Source organism: Pteropus medius, unplaced genomic scaffold, assembly GCF_902729225.1.
Source record: "Pteropus medius unplaced genomic scaffold, Ma_sr-lr_union100, whole genome shotgun sequence".
In the NCBI taxonomy this organism is placed as follows: domain Eukaryota; kingdom Metazoa; phylum Chordata; class Mammalia; order Chiroptera; family Pteropodidae; genus Pteropus; species Pteropus medius.
The window spans coordinates 19,658,120-19,669,753 of NW_024344378.1; the positions used below are offsets into that span (position 1 = coordinate 19,658,120).

Here is an 11,634-nt window from a genome sequence, read left to right on the forward strand (position 1 = left end):
CATGCTTCCCTGATTGGCCTCTGCCTGCGGATGTGAGTCCCTAACTTATCCTAAAAGCTACAGGAATTCAGACCTAATTCATTCTGGCTGCCAGGTGGGTCCAAGAAGTGACCTTGAACCACAGGGGGACCTACACCGGCCAATCCCAGGGTGAGAGAAAGTCGGCTCCACACCCGTGCCCATCTCTTCCAGGTACAGCCCGGCTTCGCTCCGTCTCCCCTAAAGACTCAGGGAACATTTAGAGGTTCACTTCCAAACAATATTACAGCTGGAAAGGACCTCAGGGATAACAGGTAGACCATTCAGCTCATTTTACAGATGAGGAAAGTGAAGTCCAAACAAGTAAATGGGCCGACAGGAGAGCCCCGGGTGAATTAATGGCAGAATCGTAAGTAGAGCCCAGGTCTCCCGCTTCTCCATGACATCAGGCTGCCTCCAGCAAGAGAACTCCCAGAGTGAGGCTCATGGGATTCCCAAGTCAAGGTGCAGCTGTACCACTGACTGGTTGGGGGAAGACTGGCTAGTCTAAAACTTTTGGATTTCGGTTTCCTCTTCTGTAAAATGAATTGGAAAATTAACAGCTTCTCGGGACAGCTGTGAGGAGCAAATGACATTACGAATGTGAAAGGAATTACGTATTATTTATTAGCAACAAAACTCCGTGCGGAGCAAGGTGGTATACAGGAAACTAGGGGGTGTCCAGAGACGCGTGTTCCAGTCTTGTTATCTCTCTGTGCCTCAGTTTCCTCATCTGCAAATGCAGGACCTGACTTGGGTGGCGGCGCAACCCCTCCAGCTCTGCCGTCCCAAGTTCTGAGGCCCTTCTCGGACGCGCTAGCGCGGAGGGCCGGACCCCGGGGAAAAGGACGAGGGAGCTCGCGGGGGGCCTTGAGTTACCGTCCTGCAGCAGCGCGGTCTTCTCGGCCGCCCGCAGACTCTCCAACCAGCCTGTCACCGCCATCTTCCCTCCGCCTAGCCGCGCGCCCGGCCGCTGCCATGGCTACCGTCTTGTCCAGGGTCACTTCCTGCTGACCCGGAAACTGTTCTGGTCATTTGCCCGCCCCTTTCCTACTCACGCCTTTCATCCGCCCTCATTGGCTGCCGTGGTAAGTAAATAGGAGTTTACTCTTTCCCACCGACCGGTTGGCCAGCTGGGCCTGAAGTTGACCTTACTCGGGATTCGGGGAGTGGGGAAGTGTTCCTCTGGGCAGGGTCTGGACACGCCAGCCTTCCCCTGGCTCTCAGCTGGGAGTCCTGAGCACGCGCCAGCTGCGTATGCAGGCGGGTGCCTCACACCTGCTGTAGTGTTCTCCACCCCCAGCTGCGAGGCCGAGACTCCCCCAGTCCCGGAAGGCGCCCCACACCTGCTGCAGCAGTGCCCCATCTCCCCACAGCTGCAGGGCTGAACAACCCCACGAGAGGCCTGCGACCAGGGCAGGTGCAGGGCGTTCTCCCTGCCTCCCGAACTTCCTTCACCCCCCAGATTTTCCTCTGCGGGTCTGTGATGAGGGTAGAGAAAGATTACGTGGAGTTTATGTGCAGATTCACCCCCAGTCTCCACCCTTCTTGGGAACCTAAGTCCTTCCTAAAGATGTAGCTACATTGCCTAGCCTGGCATACCCTTTTGATAAAGCCCTTTGGGATGCAGGAGGGCAGACACTGCACCAAATCTTTAGAGAAATCCTTCGAAGGAATGATATCGTTTCGTACCCCTCAAAAGTACCCCTAGTAGTCCCGTTCTACCCCTCATTTTGCCCAATACTTTGACTTTGAAAGGCTGATGAGTGTAGAGCTAGGCTAAACCACTAAAGTTCAGTTGGGTTTTGGGAGATCTTGGGAAACTGGGCTACTGCCCCCAAGGCCTGGTAAGTGGAGACCCCACCTCCGTAAGCAGAGGGGTTGGGAAACCTCAGTTAAAGGTTTCCACATGACAGCTACCCTGATCAACCCTCAGACAGAAAGGCCAGGATCTAGCCATACCTCAATGGACCCCAGGGGCATCTTGAAGGCATTTCCCAAGCGAAAGAAAATTCAGGCCAATCCATCATCAAAAGCACTTGCAAAGATTCCTAAGAGGGAAGACGGAGAAGGAACAGGAGGTAAGTGGACCCAATCTCAGAACCCTCATATGCTTGAACCTTCAGACTTCCTACATTGTTCATGGCCAGAATCAGATATTAGTTTAGAGCTGACATTGCCTGCCCAGGGCCTGTAGGTTGGTTTGTACCTGTCTTGCACTAGGCTTGGTCCCCAGTCTTTGACAGGCTGCTTGCTGTGTTATCTTCTACCGTACTCAGATCTCCATCAATCAGAAAATATTCCCTGATTCCTGCTGAAATGACCAACAAAATCCTTTGCTCTCCAGGAGGTTGCCTGAAGTTGGGAGTGGAAGAGGATCAGATATCCTTATCAGATCCCCAGAGTTATATAAGCCTTTTTGCAGCCAAATAGACAAATAGATGGCAGAAACTTACATCGAGTGAGAGGGGAGAATCTATTACACTGTGAGGCCTATAATGGCAACATGTGTGTGCCTTGTACATGGTAGGTTAATATTTGTTGAAAGAATAAATGATCAAACAGTAATTTATAGGATGCCTGTAATGTGCTAGACACTGTTCTAGTTTACATGAAGGAACAGGACATATCAAAATCTTTGCCCCTTACATCAAGAGATGGCCCATGAAGAAATTAACCGTATGCGATGGTGGAATTCCCAGAAGACAGGCTGGATGGAAGGAAAATTATTGTTTTGGGGTAAAGGATTTATCAGATCATATCTGAAAGTTATGACCGTAGGCATCTGGATGTCCCCTCTACAGAGTGGCTGAGCTCCTTGAGGGCCCACGTTGTGCCCACTGGCATTGGGCGAGCCCGAGCAGAACTCTTTGAGAAGCAGATTGTCCAGTATGGTGGCCAGATATGCCCTGCCCAGGCCTCTGGGGTCACTCATATTGTGGTGGATGAAAGCATGGACTGTGAGCGAGCCCTCCGCCTCCTTAGACTGCCCCAGCTGCCTCCAGGTGCCCAGCTGGTAAAGTCAGCCTGGCTGAGCTTGTGCCTGCAGGAGAGAAGGCTGGTGGACACGGCAGGATTCAGCATCTTCATCCCCAACAGGTGGGCTGGTTCTAGTCTTTTCCCCAAATGTTTTCTAGCAGCATCTCAAGTTCTTTCCTTGGGTTATTAAAAATAACTCTGTTGTCTTAATTGAACACATGAGAAAACCAAGATTTCAGAGTAGGGAAGGATTGGGAGCAGAGAAAGGGTGAGACTTTTGGTATCTTAACCTCCCATCACCATCCCTGCAGGTACCTGGACCAACCACAGCTCAGTAAGGCAGACCAAGACTCTTTTCCTCCTCCTGGAACCCATGAGGGTCTGCTCAAGACAGCTCTTTCTCCTCCCCCTCCTCCCACCAGACCTGTATCTCCTCCCCAGAGGGCAGAAGAAGCCTCAAGCACCCAAGCCCAGGTCAGGAGCCACCATAGCTCCCTTTCCCTGGGAACTAGAACACAGAAGCAGGAAGAACCTGGTGGTTGTTCAGAAAATCCAGGGCCCCCGAGAGACGAGGGCTCTCTTTATTGTGAAGCCATTTAGCTCTTCCCAGCACTTATTACTCCTGCATTGCCCAGGCTATATCTACCACATGCCACTGGGCATCCTAGGGCTGGGACCAGGAAAGTGAAATGGAACACAGCCCCACATTTAAGGAGACCCAAGTCTGATGTGGAAGACTCAGCCTCATTCTTGGGTTTAGGAGACTCAATCCCCACCTTTGAGGAGTATTCGTGGGGGGCATGTATTTATTGTCTCTTCTCCTTCCCTACCTCTAGCCCAGCTCTGACGATGAAACCAGTGATGGGGAAGAGACCCAGGTTAGCGCCGCTGATCTGGAAGCCCTGATCAGTGGCTGCTACCCCACACCCCTTGAGGGAGATGGTGAGCCTAGCCCAGCCCCTGAGGGCTTGGAAAAGTGGGTCTGTGCACAACCTTCAACCCAGAAGGCGACCAACCATAACCCCCACATCACAGAGAAGCTGGAAGTGCTGGCCAAAGCCTACAGTGTTCAGGGAGACAAGTGGAGGGCCCTGGGCTATGCTAAAGCCATCAATGCCCTCAAGAGCTTCCACAAGCCTGTCACCTCCTACCAGGTACTTGGAGGCCAGGGCAGGGTATACTGGCTAGAGATTGGTGGAGGCACCAGTCACAAATGGGGATCAGGTGGAGTGGGTAAGATTTTATGATGTCTGAGACTTGCACAAAAGTAAAACATGGAGAGCTTGATTAAAGCAGATTGGCAAAATCTTGATAATTCTAGAAGCTGGGTGATGGGTACTTGGGGGTTTGTTACACTGTTCTATTTTGGAATTTTTTCCATAACAAAAAGTTTTTAAAAAATGTTTACTGGACTCTGGAGGCCAACAATCCAAAGTTTGAATTCTGGTTTCCATCGTTCACTAATTGTATGACTTTAGGCAAGTTACTTAAAACTTCTGTGTCAGTTTCTTCATCAGTAAAAAGAGACTAAGAATAGTAACAAATTCAGTGTTATGTGAGGACTAAATGAGGTGATCCCTGTAGTGCAGGACATGATACATAGTGAGTCCTCAGTAACTGTTAGCGTTCACTATTGTGATGATGTTGGTGAATAGTATCATCATTATTGCCTTTTCTCTACCTTCTGTGCTGATCTCCATCTCTCTGGGAACCCAAAGACAAGTTAACCAACCCATTCCATCCAAACTTCTCATCTTCAGTTGTGCCCAAGCTTTACATAGCCATCAGTTGCTAAGCAGCCAGGCTGGCTTTTACTCAGACATCTACTAAAGGAGTCAGCTTCCCCACTTGCTGGCTCTACCTCTCCCATCTTCTCCCTCTTCTTTCCTTCCTCTACCTCCCCCACCTCTAGGAAGCCTGCAGTATCCCTGGGATTGGGAAGCGGATGGCTGAGAAGATTGTAGAGATCCTGGAGAGTGGACATCTGCGGAAGCTGGACCATATCAGCGATAGCGTGCCTGTGTTGGAGCTCTTCTCCAACATTTGGGGAGCTGGAACCAAGACTGCTCAGATGTGGTACCATCAGGTCATACCTTGTCCCAGCCCCCACTTCAGTCTTGCTGTGTCTCAGAGCTCCCGACACATAGTTCTCTTACCCTGTATTTTATGGGAATGAACCCAGACTATAGGGAGACCATTTTTCAATGAGTCCTGGGCTCATGTAGACTCCTCTCCTATCCTGCCCTGTTGCTTGGTATACTTGAGGCAATAGTCTTGGTGTAGACAGAGACAAGGAGCATGTTTCTCTACCCTCAGAGCAGCAAGGGGGGTCTCTTTCTGAAGAGACTAGGCCTCAGGGCTGAGTATTAAGAGTAGTGGTTCCTAAACCTGGCCATGCTCAAAATCACCTCCAGACTGATGGAATCGTGAACCAGTATTTTAAGGTCGTGGCTGACCTAGATTGGGGCATGTCTTCTATGCCCTCTGCTTTTCCCAGTTCTCACTGATTACAGACCCAACTGCTCCTGGAGTTGGTCCTGCCTCAGGTCTTACTTGGATTCTGGGGTGATATAAGTCTTATGTGTGTGTTCATTCACTGCCTCTTCATTGATCCTGGGTTCTCATAGTTCCCCCACCTGACATCTTTCTCCAGGGTTTCCGGAGCTTAGAAGACATCCGTAACCAGGCCTCCCTGACTGCCCAGCAGGCCATCGGCTTGAAGCATTATGATGACTTTCTGGAACGCATGCCCAGGGAGGAGGCTACAGAGATTGAGCAGACAGTAAGCAGGTGTCCCAGAGTAGTGAGGAGAGCCAGGCACTGCCATAAGGTCAGCGCCTGGCTCAAAGCCAAGAACTCCTGATCCCTCAACTGGGGCATCAATCAGGCAGAGGAAGCTGTGTGCCCAGAGGAGGGATGGTGGCTTTGGTAGGGAAGGGCTGCAACACCGACTCCCTGGATTAGGGTTCTCAGTGGTCAGGCAGAGTAAGCACTGGCTTAGATGCTAGACTGGTGTTAGGACTGGGTTCATGATAGGGCTAGATTTTAGATAGATTATAGTCAGAACTACTTGAAAATATTGGGGTTTGAACTGGCTGGGTTAGGATGGATCAGGGCAGAGGTTCTTAATGTTTATTGATTCACAAACTTCTTTGATAACCTGGTAAAAACTATGGACTCTTTCTCTCCAAAAATTGTATAAATTTACAAAGTTTTATATCTCTTTCCAGATATATTGGCCTTCTGAAGCCCACCTGAAGCTGGTTTAGAATTTGAGTTAGGGTTGGTGAAGAAGCACAGCGCCAAAGGATTAGGTTTGTGGTTAGAGGAAAGCTAGATCAAGAGGCAAGTTAAGGTTAGGCCTGAATTAGAAGTAAGGTTTTCTTAGTGTTAGATGCTTTTAGTTAAGGATTGTGGTTGTCCTAGAAATAAGGCCAAGATTAGGGTTTGATTTAGAGTTGGGTTAGGAATCAAGTTCATATAAAACCTAGATTAGAGAGAGACTAGGGTACATCCATGGTTAAGTGTATCACTTGTTCAGTTGGCATTAGGATTAGGAGCTGGTTGCTGTGGGCAGGGTTTGCTCACAGCAGGGTTTGCTTTGGTCTAGGATTCTGATAGGGTAGGACTTCTGATAGGGTAGGATTCCATGCCACGGGACCCTGAGGCTGGTGCAGCATGTCTGAACATGCCCCGTTGCTCACCTGTCAGCAGGCCTTGGTGCTAGTGATGACAGTGTCAGTCAGCCATGGTGTCTAGGCAAGGAGAATGCCCCAGTGAGCCTCCAGCCCCCCTGCCCATCTGACCCACTCCCATTATTGAAGGGCTCCAGCCTTAGTAGTTGTTGATGGGATTACTCATCGTAGGCCTCCTCCTATCCTCTTGGGAGGCTCAAGAAGGAATGAAGGGACGAGCCTGAGAGCCTGTCTGGAGAATTGAGGTGTCTTGGCTGAAAGTATCTGGGGCCCCAGAAATCTCAATGTCCTAGGGTGGAGGCGTGGATGTCATCTGCATATGAAAGGGCTCAGTGTCTCTGGAGTGGAGGCTAATGGGCTTATCCCCCTCAGTGAGGGATGGCCCTTCAGCTGTCAGTGCCCTCTGTCACAGCTCCCTCCCCAAGGATGTCGGCTCAGAATCGCCTTCCTCTTTGCTTTCTTTCCTTTCCTTTCCTTGTTGCAGCTGTAGTTATATTTCTGGGCCCCATTTTCCCCTAGGCTTGTCCGGGCACTCTGCTGGCCACCTGTTGATGCCTCAAGCCCCAACTTACATGCTCTGCCTTTAGCTCCACAACCATAGATACCTGGGGCTGTGAAGACCTGGCTGAGGGCTTCTGGCCACTTGGCCTTTTTTTGTAAGTGGAGTTTCACAGAATAGCACATAGGTTGGTGAAGGGGCCAAGAGAAGGTGTTTCTCTCTGTTCTGGAAGTGCTCTAGAGGGAACGGTAGTGCTTTCCCTCAGAATCAGAGTGCCATCTTCTTATCTCTCCTTAGGCTGCCTCCTGTGGTCTGAGTGTTTTCTTCTGTCCTAGTGAAGCTAGAGAACTGCTGCTCCCCAGGGTCATCTCTGGCCTGTTCCCTGGGTCTCGTTCCTTCAGGCTTTTATCTCGCATCCAAGGATTGGCTTGGGGCATAAGCTAGAAGTGTGGGCTCCTGAGTCATGGAAGGCTCTTGTGCCTCCACGGGAGAGGAACTCCTTGCAGGGCTTGAGGCCCACAGCCCCTCACCCCCTCACTGTTCTTTCTCAGGTCCGGGAATCAGCTCAGGCCTTCAACCCTGGGCTGCTGTGTGTAGCATGTGGTTCCTACCGACGGGGGAGGGCAACCTGTGGTGATGTAGACGTGCTGCTCACTCACCCGGATGGCCGGTCTCACCAGGGCATCTTTAGTCGCCTCCTTGACAGCCTTCGGCAGCGAGGTATAGTAAGCTTCATCTCCGGGTGAGCAGGTTGGCAGGGGGCAGGGCAGGGCTGGGCGGCCCCCTGGAGGGAAAGCCTCAAAGTTGTAATCTCTAGGCAGGAAGCAGGGAAGGTTGCTTGTGAGAATCCCACCTTGTGTCCAGAGCCATTTCAGGGAAGAGATGAAACAGCCCCCACACCACACAGAGGTGCTCAGTACCACCTGTGGGTTGAGTGTCTCATCTGATCTTTCTGTGATACTGGGGGATGGGAGGAATTTCTCTGCACATTTTATAGGTCAGGAGACAAGCCCAGAGAGGGCAAGGGCACCCAGCAAGTAAATGGGTGGCTGGGATTAGAGGACCTGAGATGATCAGGAGAGACCTGGGAGGTCAGGATGGCCCAGGGCCTGGCTCTTGGCCCTCCCAGCAGCCTTTCCATGTTGAGCCAGGGTTCCTGACGGATGACCTGGTGAGCCAGGAGGAGAATGGCCAGCAGCAGAAGTACTTGGGTGTATGCCAGCTCCCGGGGCCAGGGCGGCGGCACCGAAGACTGGACATCATCGTTGTGCCCTACAGCGAGTTTGCCTGTGCCCTGCTCTACTTCACTGGCTCTGCCCACTTCAACCGCTCCATGCGGGCTCTGGCCAAGACCAAGGGCATGAGCTTGTCGGAGCACGCCCTCAGCACAGCTGTGGTACGAGACACCCGAGGCCTCAGGGTGGGGTCTGGCCGAGTGCTTCCCACCCCCACTGAGAAGGATGTCTTCAGGCTCTTAGGCCTCCCCTACCGAGAACCAGCTGAAAGGGACTGGTGACCCATGGCTGGGGCAGAGGGGGCACCCAACTGGACCAGCTTCCCCACCTAGCCATCCAGTGCTCCCCTCTAGCTTCAGCTGACTGACTCTCACTATTTCAACCACCGGCTCCCTGGGCCTGACGGAAAGGACCAGCCGGGCTCCCAGGGTCTTCCTAACCCTCCACTGACAAGAGCAGGCTGCTGCCCTGGTAGAGTTTTGTACATGGCCCCTTGCCCTATTTTAAGCAGGAACAGGTGGCTGGTTTGAAGCAAGCTTTCTGTGCTGAAAGCCCAGGCAACCCCACTTCCCTACCCTGAGGAAGGTCTAGCTGCTGGAGGTGGGATTGGAGCTACAGCGGGAGAGGCAAGCAGCTGTGGCCCAGCATCACCCAAGACCCTTTGGAGTAGGACAACGAGCTGTTCCATGTACTCCCTCACCCACCCCGCTTCCTGTGCAGCTGGAGGTGTTGGGAGGGGGTGCCCCAGGCTTGGTGAGAACAGCATTTGAAGCCTCAGGGGCCCAATAAAGTGCATTTGACATTCAACCTGCCTGGTGTCTGTGAGCTGCTTCAGCCCCCACCTTGTTCCACCCGGGGAGGGATGGAGATGGGAGCTGAATGGGAGCCCAGAAAGGCAAGTTAACTGCTCTCCAAACAGGCCAAGCCTGAGTCAGTTCCTGAACTCAGAAGGAGACAGGTGGCTATTAAAAGGGAAAATTCATGGAGTCATTTAGGAGCGCCCGTCTACCCACCAGCATCTCCTGTGGGCTCCATCCTAGAATAGGCTATCTGGGGACATGAAAAAAGGTGGCAAGACTCATTAGGAACAACTAAATGGTGAACTGTGTGCCCCTAACAGGACCGAGGTAGTCAGGGAAGGCTGCCTGGAGGACGGGAGGGGCAGGCTGGCAGGGAAATAGCCTTTTTGAGAGAGGTAAGCAGGCTCTGGAGATAACTAAGGAACCTGCTTTAGATGGGCTGCTGTATGCCAGGAGTAAGGAGAAGGCTGGGCTGGTAGATGACTGAAAGTCAAACTGAGAGCCTTAGTTTGATAGAACAGATAGGAGAAGTCCAGCTAGTGCCATGACGATGGTTTTCAGAGGGTGAATAATGCAAGATGGAGAATTTGAGGAGGAGAGTGGAGGGATATGGAAGAAGCTTTGGGCATCCCCAAGTATGAAGAATAATGGCACAGAGGCAGGACGAGGCAGCTGTGCTGGAGGAGCAGCAGGGAGCCTCAAGGGGCCCCGTGATATGGGGGATTTTGAGGCAGAGCAGGAGGTGAGCTCAGGAGGCAGAGTACGCTGGCTCTGAGGCAGGTCGGCAGGGCGTTGGGGGAGTGCTGCTGAGTCCTTCCTTTGTCAGTGACTTGCAGAATCCCCGAGCTGGCCTTTGTTGGCCTGGTTTCAGTCAGGGGAATCTCAGCAGCCTTAGGTTAGGCCCCCCCGCTAATTCAGAACCCTGAAAGCCAAGCCATGGGGACTTGTCAGTGTGGGTCATTCGGGAAAGGAACCGAAAACCCATGGAGTCTGGGGGCCCCGTTCATAACTCTTATCAACCAGAGATGGCCCCATCAAAAGCTCAGAAGCCTGTGTGAGGGGTGGGCCTCTCCCTCAGAGTTCCTACTCCCAGGGAGGTGTGGCTGACCATAGCCTGGAGTGGACCAGAGGAGCTGGGAAATCCCTGGGTCCCCCAGGTGTTAGGGCTGCTTTTATCCTCTCCCTAGTTCTGCTAGTTCTACTCTGGGCTGGGCCCCAGTGCTCGCCAGTGTCCCCAGCGAGGGTCAGAGTTGGCAGAAGCGAAAAGCCTAGGGTGTTGGGGTCCAGATGTGGCCGTTGTTTCTCTTTCCCTTTTGCTTCCCACTTCAGCAACCTCTCCAGGCCCAGAGGAACTGGGCCTCCAGTGCTAAGAGAAGAGGGAACCAGTGGGCCTCGGGATAACTTGACCACTTAACCCTTTCTTACATTCAAGAAGTTTCCAGAACCATGGGAAGTGATAGTGCTGACTTCTGTGTCTGAAACCAAGGGCACCCATTCCTGCCACCCTCCTTTCCCCAGAAGACTCAGAATTCCAGACACTGCCTTCAGACCATGCAAACTCTGGGGCTCACCTGGCAAGGGCAACAGGAAATCATGGGATACGAAAGGAGAGTCCCACACCCTTCAGAGAGACCCATCCGGCGGGTAGTATCCTCTTGGCTGCTCAATCTGACACAGGAGCCCAGGGAAAGAACTGATGGAGGGATTCCTGTGTCTTGAGAAAGGCTGCCAAGTTTGGAAGAGGAGTTACTCTCTGACTCCCAAACTAAGCAAAAGGTGCTTGGGGGTTCCCTAGCCACTTCAGAGCTAGGTTTTCAGCCCAGTGCCCCATCCTGCTGGAAAGGGAGACAATTTCAGAGCCTTGGTGGCAACTGGCATCCTTTTCAGCAAGTGAGCACCCCAAAACCATCACCCAATCACCACCTGGTCCTGAGGAGGGGGAGAGGGTCACCAAAAACCTGTTTTCTGTCCCTAGCCCAGCCATTGTCACTCTATCCCTGAGCCAGAGTTGTCCCTGGCCAGACCATGTGTGGTAGACAGAATAATGGTCCCCCAAAGATGTCCACATCCTAATTCCTGGAATCTATGAATATGTATGTTACTTGGTGAAAGGGACATTGCAGATGTGATTAAGGTTGATTTTGAGATGAGATTATCCTGATTATCCATTGGTTCCAATCTAATCATGAGTCCTAAAAAGCAGAGACCTTTTCCCAGCGACAACCAGAGAGTCGTGATGAGGGAAGAAAAGTCGGAGCGATGCGGCATTTCTGGCTTTGATGACAGAGAGAGGGGCCACCAGCCAAGGAATGTAGGCAGCCTCTAGAAGCTGGAAGAGGCAAGAAACATCCTTCTCTAGAGCCTTCATAACAGAACACAGACCTGCCAACATCTCGATTTTATTCCAC

At 52.0% G+C, this 11,634-nt stretch overlaps 2 protein-coding genes across 8 annotated transcripts in view; one reads left to right on the top strand and one right to left on the bottom strand.

Moving 5' to 3' along the window:
* DPCD (deleted in primary ciliary dyskinesia homolog (mouse)) overlaps window positions 1–1,017 on the bottom strand; it is a 20,081-nt gene extending 19,064 nt beyond the window's left edge. Inside the window, exon 1 of one of the 2 annotated variants that reach the window (XM_039871433.1) lies at window positions 898–1,017. In XM_039871433.1, the coding sequence (XP_039727367.1) occupies window positions 898–961 (64 nt within the window). In that variant the 5' untranslated portion in view covers window positions 962–1,017. The remainder of the gene's footprint in view (window positions 1–897) is intronic. The other variant, XM_039871434.1, reaches the window with a different exon arrangement.
* POLL (DNA polymerase lambda) lies at window positions 983–9,233 on the top strand. Of its 6 annotated transcripts, none has more exons than XM_039871429.1 (9): window positions 983–1,106; window positions 1,955–2,099; window positions 2,823–3,117; window positions 3,309–3,471; window positions 3,834–4,151; window positions 4,910–5,083; window positions 5,651–5,779; window positions 7,743–7,911; window positions 8,343–9,233. In XM_039871429.1, the coding sequence occupies exons 2-9, from the start codon at window positions 1,985–1,987 to the stop codon at window positions 8,705–8,707; spliced, it is 1,728 nt and encodes a 575-aa protein (XP_039727363.1). In that variant the 5' UTR covers window positions 983–1,106; window positions 1,955–1,984; the 3' UTR covers window positions 8,708–9,233. The 6 variants fall into 6 exon arrangements, with proteins under 6 accessions (XP_039727363.1, XP_039727358.1, XP_039727359.1 ...); XM_039871424.1 differs by having other exon boundaries at window positions 984–1,106; window positions 1,935–2,099; XM_039871425.1 differs by lacking the exon at window positions 983–1,106 and adding an exon at window positions 1,117–1,865.
* The last annotated feature ends 2,401 nt before the right edge of the window (window positions 9,234–11,634 follow it).